General features: G+C 40.3%; 3 protein-coding genes across 7 annotated transcripts; 1 reads left to right on the forward strand and 2 right to left on the reverse strand.

Annotated features, from left to right (window-relative positions):
* The first annotated feature begins 361 nt into the window (after window positions 1-361).
* LOC105700003 (gamma-secretase subunit pen-2) lies at window positions 362-1,502 on the forward strand. Its single transcript, XM_012425510.2, has 3 exons — window positions 362-521; window positions 625-729; window positions 821-1,502. Exons 1-3 carry the CDS (start codon window positions 461-463, stop codon window positions 958-960), a joined length of 306 nt encoding a protein of 101 aa, XP_012280933.1. The 5' UTR covers window positions 362-460; the 3' UTR covers window positions 961-1,502.
* LOC105700002 (glucose-6-phosphate exchanger SLC37A2) lies at window positions 1,201-6,559 on the reverse strand. 3 transcript variants are annotated; one of them, XM_012425508.2, is made up of 11 exons: window positions 6,414-6,559; window positions 5,804-6,050; window positions 4,897-5,731; window positions 4,693-4,771; window positions 4,471-4,606; window positions 3,703-4,071; window positions 3,316-3,360; window positions 2,758-2,956; window positions 2,140-2,288; window positions 1,563-1,865; window positions 1,201-1,501 (listed from the first exon to the last, which is right to left on the reverse strand). In XM_012425508.2, exons 3-11 carry the CDS (start codon window positions 5,171-5,173, stop codon window positions 1,439-1,441), a joined length of 1,620 nt encoding a protein of 539 aa, XP_012280931.1. In that variant the 5' UTR covers window positions 5,174-5,731; window positions 5,804-6,050; window positions 6,414-6,559; the 3' UTR covers window positions 1,201-1,438. The 3 variants fall into 3 exon arrangements, with proteins under 3 accessions (XP_012280931.1, XP_012280930.1, XP_012280932.1); XM_012425507.2 differs by lacking the exon at window positions 6,414-6,559 and having other exon boundaries at window positions 5,804-6,330; XM_012425509.2 differs by lacking the exons at window positions 3,316-3,360; window positions 6,414-6,559 and having other exon boundaries at window positions 5,804-6,329.
* A 1,159-nt stretch (window positions 6,560-7,718) lies between these two features.
* LOC105700001 (serine/threonine-protein kinase SIK3) lies at window positions 7,719-22,777 on the reverse strand. Of its 3 annotated transcripts, none has more exons than XM_012425503.2 (13): window positions 22,321-22,777; window positions 19,331-19,627; window positions 19,071-19,241; window positions 18,836-18,959; window positions 18,645-18,765; window positions 18,250-18,484; window positions 17,521-17,842; window positions 17,260-17,396; window positions 16,834-16,981; window positions 16,122-16,259; window positions 14,976-15,197; window positions 14,639-14,835; window positions 7,719-14,250 (listed from the first exon to the last, which is right to left on the reverse strand). In XM_012425503.2, exons 1-13 carry the CDS (start codon window positions 22,471-22,473, stop codon window positions 13,744-13,746), a joined length of 2,772 nt encoding a protein of 923 aa, XP_012280926.1. In that variant the 5' UTR covers window positions 22,474-22,777; the 3' UTR covers window positions 7,719-13,743. The 3 variants fall into 3 exon arrangements, with proteins under 3 accessions (XP_012280926.1, XP_012280927.1, XP_012280928.1); XM_012425505.2 differs by having other exon boundaries at window positions 13,971-14,250; window positions 14,632-14,835; XM_012425504.2 differs by lacking the exon at window positions 16,122-16,259.
* Between the last annotated feature and the right edge of the window lie 304 nt (window positions 22,778-23,081).

Consider the following 23,081-nt stretch of genomic DNA (forward strand, 5'->3'; position numbering starts at 1 on the left):
AACCATCGATGAATAACGGTGTACATACTTAATAGTAGTGGATAAGTAGATAAAGTCAAAAGGAGCGTCACGAGTGATCTTCCCTTACCATCAAAAGCGAGCAGTGTCGGTAAGCGTAGGTAAGCCACCACGGTCAACTGCCGCATGGTATTACCATCACGAGTACGTGAGCCAATGGCGACTGGTACATGGTACCGCCATTGCGAATGCGCGAGCTCCTATCAGAAATTCGTTGCGCCGCCCTTGGGGGCAAAAAACGGTGAAAGCTTAACGTACGAAATCAGGGGGCAGCACAGGATGCGATCGCGCGACCCTGCACGTGAGCAATCTCCCAACTCAACTCTGTCTGTATCTCCGGCATATTTCATAATTTTTTTTTTCATGGCATAGATGGAAGTGCCACAAAACTAGCTGTAATATTTTGAGGTTAGCCAGTGTATTTCCCTTAATTTAACTAAATATGGATTTATCCAAAATGCCCAATCAGCAGAAATTGTACCTTTGCAAGTGGTACTTTCGAGGTAACGGGAATTTCTTATAACATTTTATATAAATATTTTATGCCTTTACTTCACAATCTTGTGAGTCCTCTCATTGTTATGACATTGTTACTTATTATTTCAGCGGGTTTTGCGGCGCTGCCCTTTCTATGGACTGTAAATGCAATTTGGTTTGCGAAAGAAGCATTTACAGCTCCTCCTTATGATGAACAGAAGCAGATTAAAAAATGTACATTTGGTTATTCGATTACTTGTATACATACTAACAGTACTTGCAATCATTTAAGACAGTATAATTAACAGTAATTCTTTATTTTTAGATGTCATATTTTCTGGCATAGGAGCTATTATTTGGACAGGCATCTTCTTGGCATGGGTTATAACTTATCAAACACAAAGGACGAATTGGGGTGAATTTGGGGACTCTATAAGTTATATCTTTCCTACTGGCATTCCTTGAAACTATATACATTAGATAGTTAATAATCCTAATTTATTTTAACATACATACATGAACATGAAATGGTCACTATGTATGTATTCATTTTTATATATTAAAATTGCGTACTTGTCAAGATTTTGGTACTTTTACTTAAAACCTTTGCCTCTCAAAGAAATTAAACACATTTTGTTTACATTTCGCAGTAATATTTAAAATAAAAAAAAGAGAATAGGTGAATACCTAATGATGTATTCCTGATTATAGTTCCGTACGATCATTTAATATCTCATCTAGGACAGTTACAACACATTATAAAAATATAATATGTATTTTGTACATTGGTGTTTGCATGGAAAACTTCAGAAATCAATGGGACATACGCTACGAATAAAATACATATCTATCGTATTCTTTTGTGCTTACTTAGCAAGTCGATTTCTGGGATCCTTTTATGTTTTTTTACAGAATTCAATCACATTTCCACCACAAGGTATTTTCATACAGTTCTGCGTCGTTGTGCAAACAACCGTATATCTCTATACACCAATCGTGACAGCAACTGAAACGAACATATTGTAAACACCTTGTTACATACAGTTACACATTTTTCATCGACTTACCAATAAAGCTAGCACATCTGCAGCCATTAGCATGTAAAATACATTATGCCAACCAGCCCACCGAGAAACCAATCCTGCTAGCAAAGGACCAACTGCCGCACCAATGCTACCAGTTCCATCAATGATAGCAGTGACAGTTGCCAGAGCTTTAGAATTCTCTCCTAAGCTGGGATGTGTTCCCAACTCAGCTGATACGGCAGTTGTGATAAGAGCATACGGTCCATTAACTAGTAAACCAGCTACTAATAACAACACTACATTGACTCCGAGACTTGAACTTCCAATGTAATCGTAAATAAATAACTGTAAAGTAAAACGATTACATTTTTTCCTTTCCACACCTTTAACAGGATTACATACAGGATCACGGGTTTAACTTTTTGTTGACAGTTAAAATTTAGTTGCCGCAAATTGATACAAGCAATGTGCTTAAACTACGTTTAATTTAAAGTAGAACCAGTACCACTTAAAATTATAAACAAAGAAAAGGATACGACTATGTATTCATTTATAGGAAGATTCAACTTCGTGCACTGCGGGTTTATATAAACTGTCATGCAATAACAGGAACTTTTACCGTAGGGACAGCTAGCAAGAGCATAATGGCACAGGTCAAGGCACTCATTCCACTGTAATCGGAAAAAACACCAGCTGCAATTGCTCCTGCAATACCACCGACGTCAAATAACGTCGACAGGTCAGCACTTAACGTGGCACTGTACTTAGCTACAACAATTGGAAAAGTTTCTTGCAATAATAGTTTTGGGTTATTTAGTCTACCTTTCTTGCTATAGGTTAAAACGCCCAATTCGAAAAAGTTATAGTTAATAATTATTTTTCCTTATTAAGCAGGCTAATATTTTTGTGAAATAATTTTAGTAAACAGGTCTGTCACAATGTACATACTAGTTGGGTAAAATAACCTAGAAATGTAAACTGTAGAAAATTAATATGTATACTTAATACAGAACAACCAAACTTAATTGGTAGCCCAAGTTAATAAAATAGAAGAAAGATTCAGGTAAGCACACCCAAGACTTTTTGTTAATTAATATATACAAATATTTGATATACATGTTGAAAAAGACCTTCATTTATGCTGGTTATCTGAAACTGGCCGGGGAGAATTTTTAATCATGCAAATTATTACGAAGTAATAGAGAATGTTAAACCGTAACAATAATAAGATACTAACTCGATGCTGTAATATATTTTGGCAACCAGTAGAGGAATGTATAGCTCACAAGCTTGGCAAAGAACAAGCTGAAGGAATACTCAAGGACACCAGGGATCCTCATTGCTCCGATAAAACCAATGGCTTTTTCATCTCCGGATGAAACACGCCTGTTTATTGACAACATAGGACTGGTTTCGGAATGTATACTGGCAGTATCCTGAAAAAAGTTGGTTTAGAAAGAAATATACACAAATTATGTTGATGATAAAATCCCAATCGATACATGGAACAAGTTTAAGATAACAAATTCTTTCTTTTTGTTAGTATCTTCTGCATTCTAGTAACTCTGATTCCCCGTTAATGGAACACTGAAACTCTTCTCTATTAACTAATGACATAACTTATTTAATATCACATTGGCTTATGGATTGTAATTATTTTCATGATAAATATAACATTAACTTTAACCAGAAAGATGACTATGACTGTCAACACATGCAGATGCAACATGCTCCATTCTTGATTGTAAATAAACGATAATTTACATAAATAAAAATAAAGTTAGCATGCACTTACAGGGTTAAGGTCTTGATAACGCCACATACCACGGTAGGTGATTCTCTAAAGTATACCACGCAGAAAGGTTAGAGTATAACAAGCAGATGATGGATAACTAAATATAAAATTAAATGTAACGCAGCTTTGTCAAGAGTATTTAACAATGGGGAGATCTAGACTCTTGACTCTCTTGACTTCTTGAGATCTAGACTTTCTTGACTCTTAAATAAGTGCATTAAAGAAAATGTCACCGTTCCTCTGATAAATCTAGTGTTGTAACATGCTCTTAGAATTTTTAAACGTTTCAATTGTTAATTAATTTTGATTCTATAATGTTATACATGCACAACATACTAAAGAGCATTTAATAAACAGTAATTATAGTGATCTTTATTGGAAACTTACATCATCTCCTCCAACTCGAGCTCTCTCTACCTCATCAGAACAACTACATTCGTCTGAGCTATTTGTTACTTCGAGTTTCCTGTATCCGAGTGGACCTGGTGGAATGCATCCAACTGTCATAGGATTAGGTGCCAAGAACAAGAAAAGAATAAAACCAGCAAAACCCATTACAGCCCCTGGCACCATAAAGCTGAGGCCCCAGTCAATTTCAACAAATTCGGCAGCAATTAGGCTGCCCAAAATGTTGCCAAGAGATGTGTGAGAATTCCAGACTCCGAATATGAAACCTCGTTTTCCCTTTCCAAACCAATTTCCCACAACAGTTACCACGCCAGGCCATCCGGATGTTTGGAAGACACCACCCAAGGCCTGCAATGAAATAGAGGAATGAAGTTGCTGTCATAGTAACGTCAATATACCAAAACATTGATAATGTTTTAGAGGAATGCAAATAGATAACAAAGTCATGATTCAATTCATGGTTCAATTATGTAGATACGTTTACATTTAGTATTTCACTAGTCATATAAAGTGTATCGTTATAGTTAAGGATAACCAATACATAAAAAAAAAAATTAGAATATTTTGCAAAATAGACAATAGTTGAATCTTTTTTCTCATCTGCAGAAAAAAATAAGAAAGTCGTTTAAAATTCTTGTTTTATGCAAGATGTACTTGTTCTTTTAATTAGTCATGGTTAATTATATTACATGATTGATATTAAGTGTGGAAATATCAATAAAATTGAGGGTGATAAATTCTACTTACCTGTACTAAGACGAAGTACCACAAACTATGAATGTTGTATGATCTTGCGAGACCAAAAAGATAGCATGAAATGCCTGATCCTAACATACCGAATGAAAGAAAGTAGCGTAAGTTTACGCGTTCTGCTACAAAACCACTGCAAATAGTTAATGTGAATCTTTCAATTCTTTTCTTCTGCTTTAAATATCGCAGATTACAATGCATTTAACGATGTGCAATTACCTAAGAAACATGGCTGCTGCATACGCGAATAGAAATGCAGAATCCAATGTACCAAGTAATGCAGGTGCATCTTCAGTATCTACAAAATTAAGATAAACGTTACTTACAATGCACAATTTTATTAAAAGATTAAAACTTCTTTTTTGTAAACTCTAGTATATTCTTCATTCATGTATAATGTAAAAAGGATAGATAAACACTTACCAAATGGTGCCCAATCGCACCATGTGTCTCGATTGGTATCGTTGATTGGAATATCTGGTGGTGGGGATAAGCTACTGCAGTTCAGACTTAAGACATTTTTCACAACTGATATTGGTTTTCGAGACATATGATAGCAAGTGTAACCCAGGTAGGTCAGGGCTAAGATACCACCTCGATGCCAAGCCATTCGATTGAATCTACATTGCGGGCAACAGCGTGACGATGTCCATTCGATAGCTTGTAATCCCCAAGGAACATCTTTTACAACACTCGTCATTTTCAATGTAATGTTGAGTAATACTGAAGGAGCTAATTTTTCTTATTGTTCTCGAAAAGCTTTGGGAATTCTAAATTCTTATGCCATCATTAAAATATAGTTCTGTCTATCGATTCATTCCACATCGACATGTAATACTTGTATATGGAAATACTCTTTCCGATCCTCACAGACAAATTATTTCCTGCAGTTTCTAATCTTATGAATGAGATCAATATCTTAAATACAAAACTTCTACACCGATTCCGAAGTATGTACCGTTCGCCGTTCCTTGGCCATTTCAAAGTTTGCAGATCAACGATTCCTCTCCTCTTTAGCTGATACAGTACATGCTCCGCTAAATGCTTTATCTCGTATCTTAAATAATATCTGTGAGATCTCTTTCCTGAGCTCCAAAAAAGTAAACAATCACTCTCGGTATCGAACGACTAATACAATTACACTAATTGCAGTCTCATGCAATTAAGTTAATCTGACAGTTATGAAGAAGATAGGGAGGAAGTCGGGGAGTTGAAAGTTTGATACCAGTGGAATCTGAACTCTCCGATGACTCATAACCTACAAGAGAGAAAGGGTGAACAATTAACACGACTTCCGCACGTGAATAGCAATCAACTCAACAATACTCACTCGATATCGTCGCGTATCGAGGAGAAGCAGTCTGCGGTGCTCTTTCCTCGATAATTAGGCCTCCCAGTGGCTTACAGACCTTTGTTTACAGCAATTAACGACTGTCACTTTCACGCCACTGTTACCATCTGTCCTCCTACATGTCAAGTAATGTCAAGTCCTTCGCGAACAGAGGCTCGGCTACATGTCGGACGTGTCCCAAGGACGCCTTTATCGCTCTATGCCAATCTCGCGTTCACGCGCGATGCTTAATGAAAAATTTCGAATTATTTCCCCAACATTCGAACTCGCGATGTATGATTGCTAAACGTGTAACAACGCGTGGGACTTGTCGGACTTGTTGCACACACCTGACATAACGCATGTGTGGGAATCGGCTAACCGCAATACGCGCGCGAGATTTGATCAAAACTGACAAATAACGCCTCGCAATCAAGAAGTCTTAAATCACCCACGACCATTATAAAACCCGTAATACTGAAACGATTGAACATACGTTACGTTCTTCCATATATCAGAGGAAGAAATGGTAGGATAAAGTGCATTATTATGTAATAAATGTCGATTAATTTAGACTAGGCGGATGTAGCGTTTCTGTCAATGCGGTTACCTGATTGGCGGAGAGGTTCACACGGAGGCCTGTGATTGGTGCACCCTGGACCAGGTCGTCAGCGATTGGTCGATACAGGCGGATCTAACGGATAGATCCGCGCCAGATATGCATAAATTCGACACGTGAAGAGATCTGTCAGCGGTCGTCAAGCTACTGTCACGCATCGTGACCACGATCATCCCACTTTCCGTTGGAACCGAGCATTCCTGGAATGCGATTGGCGAGAAAAGGCGGCTGCGATGACGAGTCATTCTTGAACGTTTTGCACTGTTTATGTTAATACAAAATCTACAAAATAATATGCTAGAGTGCATGTCGCTTATATATCACTTGTCCATCTGTAAAGAAAATTTTTTCACAAGGGAATGCTTCGATTACTTAATGACTTATTCTTTGCACGTTTATGGTTATTAACTCTACGTACTTCTGCATACTTTCCTCCGATCTGTGCAGTTCAATGAGATAGCAGATATTTACAGTGTGTCTTTATTTAACACGAGATATGAGATATTTATAGTTTCCGCTTATTTATATAAAACTTATCCCAGCGGTAGACACAATAGAACGGCTCAATGTCAAGTGCAGATTATTTTTTAAACGTTTGTTGAAAGTTTGACGAGAACTAAATTGTAAATCGAAGAGACCGTTATTCGTATCGATCTGTTTTGCATTCAAATCCAGTGATGAAGAGAGGCATTGTGATAATTTTTCATGGCTCTTGATAATAATGCAATAAACACAAACAAATCCAATACGCAAGTGTATGGAAAGTGTTAAAACTTTATAAAAATCTTTCTTTAAAATTTATTATCTAGTGTCGAGGAAAATTATATTTTGCTCGTGTACTCGAATCTGCTTCATGGTGTAAAGAGTGGCCATACTTCTTATATGTAAATGTATGCACATGTACATGCAAAGAACAACACATGAAATAATCCAGTATCATTCAACGTAATCGTACACAGGGCAGTGCCTAATCGGTCCATTGGCCCCAGCATGACATTTAAAAATAAAAGAGTCATATCAGTTGCGTAAGAAAGTATGCTTGGACATCGACCCAGCATGAGTGCAAAAGATTTCTCGAATGACATACTTTAAAAAATTCTTATAGCTCCTGACAACAGAAAATACCACTGTATAAATTTATAAATATTACAATAAACTTATCCTCTGAAGTGTTACAAGCTGAGTGTCGTACACTTTGGGTAGTTCTACCGTAACCAGGAAGATGCAGAACATATGCCTTCGGAACCTTTTCAATCGCCTTGGACGTAGTTAAAGCATATGAAGTATGAGCACTAATTTATTAATTAGTATATTTAAAAATCACAGTCTTAGTTGAAGAATTGACAGCAGAAAATACTATCTGTACTCTATTCGTATAATAATAATATGTACATAACTCCTTCCAGCATAAAATGTGTATACCTTGGGTGGTACATCGGTGTACGGTACAGTTTTGTGTATCTTGTGTTATGTACAATAATTGATTTTACATTACACTAAACGATGCACTCCTTATGCACGGTTGTGCGTAATTGATCGTATGCCCTCTTCCCATCAACGTAATTTGCATATCATATTCTGCCCAATTAATCAATTGTTTCTACGAGTAGATATTAGAAAATGACACCGCACGAGAAGAAATTTATCCAACTTCGTTCTTGATCTCCCTTTTCCCTCAGCTACTTTTCTTATTTCCACGTAACATTCGCAAGTTTTAATTTAGTTCAGGAGCTTTAGAAAGAAATTGTCAATAATTCTAATCGGATCTACATTTTTTATCGGATCACTTTGATGCCTCGACGCTTATCTGTTCCATACTAATAATTTGTCATAACTGATTTTAAACATATTTTCCCGTTATTTATTAAACTCGTTGCCATAAAAATTAGATCTACAGTTAAACTCCATTTGCATGAATCAAAAGCAATAAATACAACTTTTTGTACATGACATATATTCTCTATACGTCGTTATTTCTATAATTTGTATTACAGAATATATCTGCAATTGTTTCCTTAAATAATTGCATTAGTATAATAGTAATTTAGTTTTAATTTTAATGGAACATCTAAGCATACCAAGGTCACAAAGTTACACGAGAAGAATTCTAATTCGAAAAAAATGAATTTCGATTATCATAACGTGTGTGTTATTTTACAATCCCAAATCGATCTTCTCCTTTTCTCTCAAGAATTGAAACGAGTACGTGCGATAAGTTCTAATCGTTTAGGAATTTCATGACTAATTTCATACGCGATTTAAATTCGAAAGTCGCGAACCGTATAAAAAATGAAGGATTATATAGCGATCTCCGAAGCGACTTATCCACTGGAAGTTTCGAGGGAGTCGTAACAATTTCAAAACGCCTTTACAAAGTACAGTGGAAGAGATACCGACGATTTCGCAACGAGGCTACAAGTGAAGTCTCTCACATCTCACACGTACAATGATAAGAGCCCAAAGAGTACCATCCGACTATTACTTATAATAAAAGGATTTTAAAAAGTGTCCCTCGCTGTAAAAAATTCCCGAGGCACGTCCGGGAGGAACCTTGCAGAAATTATGCGATTGATGGAAATTGGGCTCGACAACTGATTTCATTTTTTTTTCTAGGGCAAATCTTTACAGCAGCTACTCCACTTTGACTAACAAGACGCAAAGTCGACGCCGAATTCGGTTAACAATCATAAGGACCAGATAACATCTTCCTGACTAAATATCGCCTCTCGTCTCTCCCTCAGATGTGGGCAGACTATTTATAAAGTTAAAAGAGCGATCCAACACTACACTTCCAATTAATCAGGAATTTTCATACCACTTTAAGAAGAGTCAGTGCTCCGACAACTTTTCTTTCATCGATACCTCATCGTCAACTTGACTACAAACCAGATTTATCATACAGCGAAGGATAAGACCTGGTAAGAAATTTTTGCAATTTTCTACAGAGGGTAAATTACAAATTGGAAATGTAACCGACGATCAAGTATTATTAATTAATTGCGGATGTATAATTTATAACAATTGCTGCTGCCCATACCTGACTCTCTCTCCATTTTCTGTTCTCTAGATGGTGAACGCACTCGGATATAATATTTACAATATACGGCTGTTCATAGTCTTCTTTTTTTTGTTTCTTTAACAAAGAGAGTAGAATCGCTCGTACGGAGAGATATAGTATAAGAGTTTCTTGTACATTTGGTATCGCGTTATTAAACTGGAAAATATGCACGCCCCGGCGAGGAGGCCGCAGTTAAAGCACGGGAGAACAGACTAATCATTAATGTTTTTTCCTTTTTGTCAATAGAAATATCGGTAGCTCGACTCGAGTACTCCCCGAGTACTCGTGACATGTCGTATATGTGTGTGTTTTTTTACCTAAGTATCACGGATTATATTTACATAACTAGGCTTACTATTTACACGGGTTTGGTGACAATAATTAATTACAATAATCCCAAGAGGTTGTATCCTTGATCGCTTTTAACGCCGAAATATAATGAGAAATCGGAGACAAATCTCGCCGATCGTTTGGCTTTCACGACTGATTAATATTAAATTATCCCCCCATCAATCATTTTGCTAATTAACGATGTGGTAATTTCAGGAATTTTTTTTAGCCACGTTTCACGCTGAAAAGCAGCCCTTGCGAACGAAGGCCTTTTTTTGCTGAATTATACAGAAATAAATTTCTTCACGGCAAAGGACGAAGGATCGCGAATCTGCGTCCGACTTTCCAATCGAATAATTAATAACGCCCTGGCAATCTTACGACGGACAACGACGTAGAGGTAAGTAGAAAAGTACTTCTATATTCCAGCGAGTTACAACAAATACCTATAGCGTTCAACGCTAAATCTTTTCCGGATAGAATAATCATCATTAGGATTCGTCAATGAATTCGTTAAACGGGCGCGTCGACCAACAAAAAGTGTCTAATTTTTTTGGGCGAGCTTTACAATAAAAAAAAAGAAAGAGTAAAGTAGTTAAAAAAGAATATAACAATTGAACGATTTCCTTAAATCGACTTGAATTGTCGAACGTGGGCTGCAACAAATCGCTCCTGGAATCCCGCTCCATTTTTTATTATTTATTTTTTGTAAAAAGTATTATACCGATCATCAACTGACTTTCCGCATTTTTCAGAAAAGAAAATCACAGCTGTCCCGAGACCAAGGGGTCAGTTCTGTATTTTTGGCGAAAGTGCTCATTTCTCGCAGTCACCTCGCGTGAGTTTATTTACCCGATTCTGTCCTCCAAGTGAAAATGTGAAATCATTAGACTGAAAAACCTCGGCCCGAGATCTCGTCATTCGACACGAAATTTCTGGTCGAGTAGTCTCATGCGAAGTATCTCACATTTTTATCATAGTACAAATTACAGAATCGCGGGAGATGCTCACTTCCTGTGAGTAGTTTCACGCGAAGTATCTCACATTTTTACTATAGTAAAAAATATGGAATCGTGGGAGGCGGTTACTTTCAACATTTTCACTAGATTCGAGGTACAAAAACGCCCCCCAAACCGGATCATGCGATACACAACACCCGACACATCGAATCGATCAAATTGGCAGCTACAAAATCAAAGGTGGATATCACGATGTCACGACCGAAGCCCAGTCGAACTACTTTCTATTATAACTACGAGATGCGGATCTTTCCCCAGAAAATGCGCGAAAAAGGGACTCCTCGTTTAATTCCGGGAAAGTCGCAGCATATCATTAAGTCCAGGGGCTACAAAATAATGTTTCGGCTACCTCGCAGCGCACAGTCCCTTTCTAAGCGACGTTTAAATGCAGTTAACAAAATTAGGGATAAGAAAAAAAAAAGGAGAAACGAGGTTTCGCGCCCGATCAAACTTGCAGCAAAGAGTTCGAGTATTACACCGTTTCAAGCAACGCGTGAAAGACTATTAAAGAAACAAATAATTAAGGCGGCCATAACGATAAATCGTAGCGATTCATTCGTGTAAACTGATCTGTATTGAGGTATAGATTTATAGAACTCGATTTAACTGCGCAGCTCACAAATCGCGACAATTTATCGTCACCTTAAAGGTGACTAATCAAGTAATTATAAATTGTTGATTGATCCGTGCAAACCGATCTGTAAGTGTAATCATATAATAATCATTTTCACGAAACAAAACGCGAACTCGATGATACGATAGCGACACTCGCCTCGTGGTAATGTTTCCCTTTTCCTTGTAAGAATAAAATATCAGGTAATTCGAAAAGCTCTGTCGCTTTCTGATCACTTGAAAGTTTGCGAACAAAGCGACATAACTTTGGAAATTATCTGAAGTCATATCAGCGCAGTACGAGCGCACGAATTCATCTGAAATTGTGCGTGTACTATACAATTATAAACGGTGCACTTGCAACTCGGAGTCTTTGGTTAAACGTGGTAAAAGCTAAGTTTTGGGCACATTCACCAAGTCTAAAATAAATTTGATAACATATCGGGCCGTTCCAAAAGTTCCATAGTTTTTGCAAGTGAAGCTTGAAGTAACTTCAGAAGTACTGAATGTCAAAAAAAGAAAGAAGGGAAAAGACAGAACTTTTGGAATGATCTAACATGCAGAATTTCTTTTCTTTTTAAACGCGCCTATGCAATGAGACCTTTAAATATCGATTCTACCGGCAATGAAAATCGACAAGATGAAACGAGAGTTCGAGAGTAATGCAAAATGAGGTATTTGAAAAAGACAAAGGTTTACGTGTTAACCAGTTAACTGCGGAATTTACTGTCAAGTTACGGTTTACTGACGTGTATACACGTTAAACGCCGTTAACTGGTTAACGAGTCTGTTAATCCATAAGTTATGTGTTGAAACTCGTTTGCGGGAATTTGGAAAACGTGCTTATCGGCACGCAAATGCCTCGGCTCTTGGAACTATGATATGGAAATGCAAAGACTTGACAGACTTTCGCGAGAAATGTACTTTTGGCCGATCGAGAAGTCAGGGCCAGCAGTGTCAGCGCTCTTTTGTTCGATTAATGGACAGTAAGTCCAGTACGAGACATTACGAACGTTTCTATCGGTTGCACCAACATTCGAGTTAAAATCCTTAACCAAGGATTACTTGACGCGCGATTAAAGTTAACCACCCGTTAACCAACGCGCGTTACACTGAATCAAGATTAACTAATCAAAGTTAAGAAATGTCACACTAATCACGGATGATAGCAATCTGCCTTAGGGCTAGGAAATTCCCTGTTAATTCGCTCCGTTAATTCGTTTATACATAATGACGTTTGAACGTGATTTTGGTAGATCAGCGGTGCAGCAGGATCGCCATTCTACCAGAATATAAAGTATCTCGGTTTCGTTTAAATAGGGACATAGGAAGTATAGGGTTGATGCATAAGTAATGGCGTTTTTTTTACACACAACGTAACGCGTTAAAACCGCCATTACTTATGCATCAGCCTAATATAATGAGGAAGTATAATGCCCGAGTCCTCGTTACACTTTTAGATGGAAAAAGAGTCGACAACGATCGCAGGCCTCTGAGCTGTCGCCAAACCCGCGAGTCAACGCAAATAAAGAAATCGGTGCTACATAGCTGTACATCTTCTGGCTTTATTACAAAAAAAATATATGTACAAATTTCGCCTCGTGTACCGACGACCGAAACATCGACGACGAGCGTACACAATGGAGTACCGAGTCTCCAGCAAGTATTGCACATCGTTACACCGTGAACGCAAAGAAATCCCTATCCCCCAACAGCACATTGTACAACATCGACGAAACTTAATAAAAACCTCGATTCGTGTACGAAGTACATAATTTACATGACTATCCAGCACCGATTCGATTGAATCGCAAGTAAACAGAAAGAGTCGACCAGAATGTGTTACACGGTTAAAAATTCATGATCCGTGTAAGAAGATACCACGATCTGTGTAAGAAGTACACAGTCTATGCATACTCTATCATCCATCACAGATCATGCTCGAATTCGCACATACCGGGTAAAAAATCTAACATGGTACATCCTCAACGAAACTCAAAGCGATCCTGCCGAACCACTCTTGCCGATCCACCTAAACCACGTAGAGATAAAATCGACGCGACATCGTAACAGATGTACGGCTCGATCGGAAGGGAAGAACCGGCGTGGCAATCAGGGATCATCGGCCCAGTCTTGCGCATTACGAGTCGACGGCCACCAGAGGGTGGAGGCATGGCGCCCCCCGGGGTCTCTCGTTTGCGTGCAATACTGTGATGTGCGGTGCGGGTGCCACCAGGAATGTAACGCGATGCAACGTGTTGCAGTGTAAAAAAAGGTAGTACTTGTTGCGCGCCGGCTGCCGTCAAACGGTGATGCACGAGATCAGTTGCTGGCACAGCTGACTATACTGCAATTGGTCCCCGCTGATCCTCCGCATTTTGATGCCCTTGACCTCTCTCTCTTCGGATTCGCAGACCCTGAGCTCGATCTGGACCCCTCCAGGGTACTCCAGGCTGAGACCACCGCCCTCGACCTCCTCCCTGGAGAAGATGAAGCCCTTCGGCGGCGCCCTGGCGTCGATGATCTGCTTCACCCGGCCTAGGATCGCCTCGGAGTTCAGCCTGCTCGACTCGTCCGACAACGTCACCTCCACCTCCGTCGGGATGGACGCGCCGAGGGGCCTACCGATACCTCGAGTTATGCTCGGCCGCAGGGGATCGCACGGCTCCGAAATTATAAAACTGGGCAGCGGGCTGTAGTGGGGCAGGATGTCCTCCAGGGAGTCCGGCGAGGGTGACGGCGACGGCGAGCACCCGATCAGCGTCACCTGGCCGCCAAGGACATCGGTCACCGAGATCTGCGGCGGTACCTGGAAGAGCCGGGACTTGTTAGTCACAAAAAATGAAGGTTTCCAAAGCTAGGAAGAATGCGACTCGAGCGAGGAACTCGAAAGATCCTGAAGAGGCCTAAGGTGATATGAAAAGGTTATTCTAAATATACAAAAGGTAAAAATATTTATAAAACTTTTCTCCAAATTTGGTGCACCGAATCATGTGAAACTTCAGCACGTGATTTTAAAGGCCGACTAGGGAGGCCCCTTAACGAAAATCACTCAATTTTTTTTTTTTGGAGTTTCCGAGTTTTCATAAGGATTTATTTTATTGGTTCCAAGCGATGCAGAGACAGAAGAGATGCGTGCTGCGATTCACAGAAATTGTGCGTTTGTAGAGACAGCAAAACATGGTAATACCTCTTACCCTTGGTACGTCTACGGGATGCTCCTCTTGTATCATATCCAGCGCGGGACTATTGCTAGGTGAATAACTAACTGGCGTCGTTGCAGGTGATCTATGATGTCTCAGCGGACTCAAATCTAGAGGTGTTGCTGGCGGCTGTGCCGGGGTACCATGTACTATGCTACCCTGTACGGGTGCCGTGGTTAACCCGCTTAAACCTGTAAAAAAAGAAGCGGTATTCTCATCGGTGTTATGTCCTTTCTTCAAAACACGAGTTTCGCAAACAGTACCCTCCGGATATCATTTTCAGACCCCCTTAAAACGTTCGACTCGTCGGGTCACTGATCTCGAAGAGTACCTTGCGTTATGGCGGCAACGCCTCTTTCGTGGACAGGAGATCCGGGAATACTGGCAGGACTGTGCGAGGGGGATGCTAATCTTTGAAGCTGCTGGTACTCCTGCTGAAGAGCCTGGATCCCAGGTCCAGGTGGACCGGAGCCTTCCGATGCTCGTCGAACCGGCGAATATCGTTCCGTACTAACATGAGGACTTGGTTCCTTGTACGAGTCTCTGCTGCCTGCTGCGAAAAGTTAAACATTCAGCAATAATGCGACTACTCGGCGCCCTCCCCTAACATATAAATTCAATATACCCACAAGTTCGTGCCATTTGAATACTATACATTTGATCACACTTTTTTTCAAGCGAGGGGTCGTAAAAATGCAACATTGGGAAAAAGTTGGTAACAACAAAGGGGGATACATCATTGATTAATATTGTTTAATCTTACTTCTCAAAATAAATTCTCATTAACCCTTTGACTACTAAAGACACTTCAAGGCGTTTCGTCCAATATTGTCTGCACGCTTTGATGAATTTCGCCCATATGTCGAAAGGGTCATTCTATATGTATCGAAACGTCAAAATATTTATAAAAGAATTCTCCACCCTGAGTGCACCGAATAATCTGAAACTTTAACACATGATGGAGATTCTAGTTAAGGTCTTGAAACTCACGAAATTTCAATAATCGATAAAAATACTTTTTTGGTTATTGTCAAGGAAAAATAAACAATTTTTCTTCGAAAAATGAAATGTTATGAGTTTCGAGACCTTCATCGGGACCTGCATAATCACGTTTTAAATTTTAAATTATTCAATGCACTCAGTTTGGAGAAAAGCTATATAAATGTAGATTTTTTTATGTATATATATCGCACTTTTGTAATACCTTAATATAAAAAAAAAAATGGGACGAACTTATGGGACAAGTTAATATAGTGGAATCTTCATGGTTTCTCTATTAACTGACGTGAAAGTCTCCCGTTAAATTATACTCGATATCCAGCTTTCTCTTAATATCCTAAGTTTTCTTAAGAGCGCCTTATCATTGTATCACTACTATCTTGAGATTTTGAAAACCGGCGAAGATTTACATGGTAGAGAACCGTTGCAACGACTTTCAACGTTATCCGCACCAACGGGGCAGATGTCGAAATTTTACCAGCACTGGAGGGGTAGAGCGAGGTTTTCCTGTGATGTGGCAGGGTGGATCCTCTAAGGTGAGACGGCAGTAATCTCGACGGAAGATAGGCCCTATTCATCCTGGCCTCCACTTCCATGACCAGTTCCGGATTTATAACTACATGCATTGTTACCAACCAACAGGGCAGGGCAGTGCAGCGGGTGCAACAAAACCATGCAAAAACCAAATCAAACGGAAACCAAAGTAAAATCATGTACAAACACAGAAAAATGTCTTCAAAGTGATGCGAAAACATCAATTTTCAATTCTTTTCTACCACTTCAAGATCTAACATTGCGCATCACCTTGACATAATCGGATCAAGAGCAAAGTACTAAGAGGACGCTTAAAAAATTATCCTAGAAAATTATTTCTAGCTTACCGAAGGGTGTCAGAGGGGGATAAACCAAAGTAACAAAAATTATGAGGCACAGTGCGAAATAAATTCTGAGGAAGGACGAAGAGAGAGAGAAAAAAAAAATTGTATAAGTTTTACAGTGGACTTCGAGTGATAGGATCTACGGACACTAATGGGACTACTGCCACTGAGCGTACACGCAGTTCCTTCCGTTCAGGCTTAAGAACGAGATATGGAATGTCGGAGATGGTAACACACGATCAGACGACTAATACCTCGGTTGGAGGTACAAACAGGTGTGCATTAATTGACGAGAGATACAGCTCTACTTACCTGGCCGCTGCATAACTGCTGTAAGACCGCTTCGTCTCCTTCTATCACTTCCTGTGCTGTTCCCACTACTGCTACTTCCACTGCCCTCGCCGCTGCTAACGTTTAAGGACTGAGAACACTGTGCAACGGTCGGACTACCGGCTTGCAACTGTAAAAAGCATCAGTTCATTAGAATCGAAGAGAAAGGAAGATCATCGGCTCACGGTGACATGAAAATGGCGACTAAGGGGTCTCGTTTATAAAACTTTTCTCCGAACTGGGGTACCGGATCGTTTTAAACTTTACCACGTAAATATGGAGACTCTAAGGAAGGTTCCGACACCCATGAAATTTAGATTCTTTTTTTTTTTTTTAATTTGTCATGATTCAATATGGCTGTCGTAGTTTCGCAGAGTCTCAAATCATGTCCGACGTAGCCAATCTTACAGGCTGTAAATGTTCCCTGCTTCCAGGTTGACTCCACCCGCCATCATCGCCGCTACCAGTTCCGCTGTTGTGCTGTTGTTGGTAAAAAACGTGAAGATTGGCACCCCCGTCAGAGGCTCTCCTTCCAAAACTGCTGGCTGGAAAAAAAAATAGTTTAGCCTGAGTGTTCGTTAGAAAAAACATTTGGATTCTAAAAGTATAGTCTGCGTCCATATTGTAAAATTACTTTTTGTAAAAATAATTGGTTTCAAAGGGACTTACTAGCTCCCATGACTGGAGGCGGTTTGAGTAGGTGCTGATCCTTGATCTGGAAATTCTGCGGAGGCTGGTGCTGGACCAAAGGAAGATTCAAGGGGAGATTTGTATGGGGCAGTACTTGGGGATCGATGTTGCACTGTAAAATAGGAAGTAGCTGTAACGGAGGGTAGCCTGCCGAATACGTGCAGGTGTAGGGATATTGCGTGGGCGGCTGATGGGCCGTATCTCCAGGACCAACGGTGTGTCTTCTCGTCGCGTGATAAGGCGTTCCCGACGGAAGCTGGAGACCGCTTCGTTCTTCCGTTTCCGACTCCGCCTCGCCAAACTGTCAATTGAGGTGCAACGTATTAGGAAAAAATTCACGAGTCACGATAGAAGCCCAGAAGGGATACGGACGTTTGATGCTCGACGAATAGTACGTTAGCCAATAGATGGCAGCGTTGTAATCGTCTCTCCGTGTTTTTTAATCTTATGGCGATATATAGCGGATTGCATTCTTCTTTTATCTTACACACAGTACTGGCTTTTCTATTCGTGTCTCTCTTCCTCTCATGTTTGAGATACCGTTGGCTAACTCGTGTGATCTCTTTTTTATCCCCACTCTTAGTTAGTTAGCCAACTTTCAGAGCATCAAACGCCAACATATGACCTGGGCTTCTATGGAAACTTTAAATTCTTTGGTATTAGGAAGGCCACTTCGAAAGGCAAAAAAGTAGAAGAAACGCGCATTACCTTTTCCAGCTGTTGGGTGTCGTCGGCCACGTAATCTCCAGGCATGCTCTGGATAGTTGGCATGTTAGACATGGTCGGCTCCAACCGATCCGCCAGTAAATTGTAAATGGCCGACACGTGGTCGAAGGCATTCCCTTGCACAGCTTGCAGGAGAGTATCGGCACTGAGTCCTGGTAACCTCAGCATATTCTCTATCACGAGCTGATTCAACTGTGGGGATGGCTCAGAACTGGACCTGGACGTCGATTCGACGCGTTGCATTAAAACATTCACGACCGAGTTTCAGTGAGTTCAAAGCACAGGTGAACATATTATTTTTATTAATTACCATGGTTTCGCCATTCCACTCATTATTGCGGTTACAGTTCAGGTTACAGTAGGTTACAAGTACGTACCCTCCTGGCTCTGGCTCCACCACTCCATCGCCACCCATCCAAGGATGCGCAAAAATCTGTGATATACTTAGACGACGTTCAGGCTCTACCACCAACATGTGTCTAATGAGCTTTTCGCATTCTGCAAAAAGAGACATGTCATTGATCCTGCAACGATGAAGAAATAATTACTCAAAAGGGTAAAAACTCACCTGCGGACATGAAAAAAGGTATCCTAAATTTTCCTGAGATCACCACAGAACGTAACGACTGCATCGTAGGACCATCGAATGGTAGAGCGCCACAAACTAATACATACAAGACTACACCGAGGCTCTGTAAAAGCAATGTTGTCACGCATTGTTAAGCCATGTCATTAAACGGTGACGTAATTAGCACTATCACTTAAGCCACCGGGTAAAATAATTTGAGTTTCACAGTACATACCCATACGTCAGCTCTGGGCCCATCGTAATGTTTCCCTTCAAAAATCTCCGGAGCAGCATAAGGAGGTGAACCACACCAAGTGCTCAATGGAACGCCTGGTGTGTACTCATTGCTAAATCCAAAGTCAGCGAGTTTTATATTATTGTCTGCATCGAGCAGCAGATTTTCAGCCTGCGTGAACAGAGATTTGTATGACAATGGGGTGAGAAACCGAATAGCACATGAATTGGAAGGTTGACGGGACGGAACTCGCTGTTAACCTTAAGATCTCGATGAACCACTCGTTGCTGGTGGAGATAACGCACAGCCCGAACAATTTGTCGAAACACTCTTCTCGCCTCGGGCTCTGCCATTCTGCCATTTCGGACAAGGTAGTCAAATATCTCTCCTCCAGGTGCATATTCTGTTACCAAGTATATCATCTTCTCCGTTTCCATCACTTGGTACAGTCTAATTATGTGTGGGTGTCGCAGCCTCTTCATTATGTGCACCTCTCGGAAGATCTTTGCTAGGTTCTCCTCGTTTAGTTTTGTTTTATCTATTATTTTAATAGCCACCTGAAACAAGAAAAGCGTGTCATTAACACGAGTTTTGCTTTCAGGGAAGGAAGAAACCATCGTTGAAGACCTGTCGACAGGAGGAAGTTTCCTTGTAGACATTAGCTTATTGTTAATAAATCCCAAACAGAAGAATCTGAGGCTGTGCAAGCCTATGAATAATTTATTTAGGAAAATGGTGGGGATTCGTAAAAACTGCATGTACTAATTCCTTGAATCAAGGAGTCTTGGTTTATTTTGGCTTGGAACATGTGTTCATGCCTCTCGAAAGTGCTCGGTGCATGTTCGCAGAAGGCAAACCCACAAAGTATTTGCCAGCACACACAATTAGCAAGATCATGTGACGGAGACATGCTAAATGACAGCAACTGGTCAGGATGCAGTGCTCGAACCTCTCCAGAAACACCATTGAATGTCCAATGCCCATAATACATTCAAACAATTAAGATATAGATGCAAAATACTAAAGTACTAGAATGCCATCCGATATACTGCATAATCTATAAACAATTAAAATATGTTTACAAGATATCGAAGCAGCGAAGCCAAAGAGAATAATTAAAAGAATATTTATCCTTTTGAAAATAGACGAAATAAGATATCTAAAAGATAAAAATGAATTCATCCCAAATTTTGTGTTGCATACATTTAAATTACAATGCAAGTTAAGAAAAATATGAGAGAGATGACTTAACCCATGTTTATAATTATGAGCTTTATATGTTATAGGTTATTTGTATATGAAGTAAGACATATTAAAAGAGGAATGTAATTTAAACAAGAGGAGAGTAATCTTGTGGTCTTTTGTCAGAGTACTAGATCGACCATCTGGGAACTTTCTAACGTGGCAGGCTTCGGCAAAACCCATTAATTCGCGCTAATTGTCAGTAATCACCATCGCGCTCTCGGCTTTGGAGGACTCAGGCTTCTGGACGCGAGGGTTCCTCGGAAATTTAACTGACACTTATCTCAATTAAACAAACGCAACTGCTTGCGGTGCACGAGGAAATGCGTCGACGTTTGATTAAGCGTTATTTATGTAGAGGTGAAAAAAAAGCACGACTACGGAGGCAGAGACTAAAAAAACAGGTTAACTGCACGAAATCGTTGGATTTTTTATGACCAACACAATCACGATAAAAAACTCAATCAAAAGTTCTCTTTGCCAAATTTTGCCAAGGCTTCCCATTTCCGAGATATCGCGCGATAAAAATCGACCAATCGCGAGCCGGCTCCAAGGGAAAGTCCGCGCAGTCAAGCGCTCCCATTGGTCGACTTAAATGTCGATTATCTTGGAAACTAAACATCCCTCGGAATTTTTCTAAAGAGACTTTAATCTCGATTTTTTGAGAGAGATCTTTCTGAAAACGCCGATTACTGAAATTCGAGTTTCTTCTGTATTAAGTACTGAAGCATGGGGCACTATTTTCTGGGCAGTTTTGAACATCGCGATTGCTCGTCGATTCTAGTTATTTACTTATTTTTCTCTCTTTCTTTATCGGCGATTAATTCAGATTTCCAGGTAACTCTCGTTCGGTATGCACGAGCTCGCTCGCACGATAATTCAATGCTTAACTTCTCGGGGATCATGAAAGTCATGAAAGAAATTCGTGTAATTTACGAAGCAAGAAAAAAACCTGAGGGAAATCCCTCTTCTTTCGGTGCAATTCCGAATGCTAATTCTTCCTTGCTCTACTCTCATACGCGATTTTATTTTACTTATTCACAAAATTATATCTCGCCGCGCGTCACGAAGAACAAAATTGCCCCGACTTTCTCTTTCGCACAAAAAGTACCCACTAGCGTTATGCTCCACCAAAGGAATCCCAGGGAAAAGTACGAATTTGTGTACGAACCTCCCCATGGAAAATGAAAATTACATTCCCTTCCTCTTTCCCCAGGAAAAAGTGGACAGCTTAACGTCGAAAAACTAAACAAATACATTTCCCATACTCTCCAAAACCCGAGGAAAAAATAGAAATTTTTACGGTTGATGTTTTCCAGCGAGCCCTTTTTCATCAATATATTTCTAACAAAAAGGAGAGCACTAGTCTTTCTCTAATTTATGTTAAGTGTTGCGATAAAAAGAGAATCAACGAGCAATTAATGCCATAAATGAGACACAGCATATCCACAAGAGTTGTTTTCGATCGTAGGACGATCGGTATCCGTAAGTCTCTCGCAAAGCGAATAGCTCCTTCAGAAGCAGCGTTGGAACAGGTGAGTACTTGAGACAAGCATCGTCCACTTGAAAAGAAAATTGGTAAACAATTACTCCCACGTACAAGAGAACGAACGTCCCTGGCAATTCTGGTAATTCTGTCAACGGGAGAAAAAAAGGGTGCAACGTTAGTGGAATTCCTAGGAGCCCGGCGAAAACGTCCCGCGAGATCTCGCCTGATAGGGCGATCCCGCGAGGCGGAAGTGGCCAATTTATAAAGAAAATTGGTAAACAACGTGTCTGAATTCGTGTAGTGGCGGAGGTCCTCGGAAGTTAAAAAGCGACTCGCTCGCGAAGGTCCGAAGGACGTAGACCCTCGACCGGGAGTATGACAGCTCGCTCTCGCGAACGGCAGACCCGCGGTCGAGAGAAATCTGCGAAAAATCCCGGCCTTGCGATATTATTCGCAGATATAACGACAAAATGACGGCTTCGCAGGGCTGCGAGGTTCTCGGACGAAGCGCGGCCGTACCTTGGATTTTGTCACGACATGGGTGGCCATTTTGACAACGGCGAAATTTCCCTTGCCGATGGTCTTCTCCAGCTCGTAGTAGCCGACGCGGATGAGTTTGTTGACGGAAAATTGCTGCGATACCTCATTGTGCGACGTCGTCGCGGATGCCATTTTTTTAATCACTTGACTCGCTCGACCCGTTGCCAATCGCTTACTGAATAGTACAAGGTTATAGCCGCCAGAGGGTCCACCGGCGCCGTCAAGATGGCGCCACGTGACTACACGACAGGAAAACCTCCGCGCGAAATTTAAATTATATTATCAAAGTTATCCGTTCACAGTAGCATTAAGCTATCTTTTCATTTGCTGCATTGCTGTTCAATTGGATGCAGCAAAACGCCCTGAGTGGCTCGCAATTCTTTCCGTATCATCCACTATGATGAATCCGTGTCTTTTTAACCAATCGGAACGTTTTGCTGAATGAAATTTTGCAACGATGCAACAAGTGAAAAGGTACCTTTACTATTGACTTTAACACGATTTTCTAATCACAATTGAAAAAAATGACCTCAGAGATTTTCGGCCTCATTTCTAAGTGTCTTTGAATGATTTCTGACAATTTGAATTTTGGATGTGTTTAATGTGAAAATACTTTTATAACGACGTGAAGTATACGCATGCGCAGGGGGTATTTGATTATGCCCGCGAAAATTTGATTCAATATCGAAGGTAATTTCACTCCTATGAATCATTCTCTATTTGGACTGCCTCCAAAGATA

The sequence above is a fragment of the Orussus abietinus genome, unplaced genomic scaffold (genome assembly GCF_000612105.2).
Source record: "Orussus abietinus isolate OABI.00-Male unplaced genomic scaffold, Oabi_2.0 scaffold76, whole genome shotgun sequence".
Classification (NCBI taxonomy): domain Eukaryota; kingdom Metazoa; phylum Arthropoda; class Insecta; order Hymenoptera; family Orussidae; genus Orussus; species Orussus abietinus.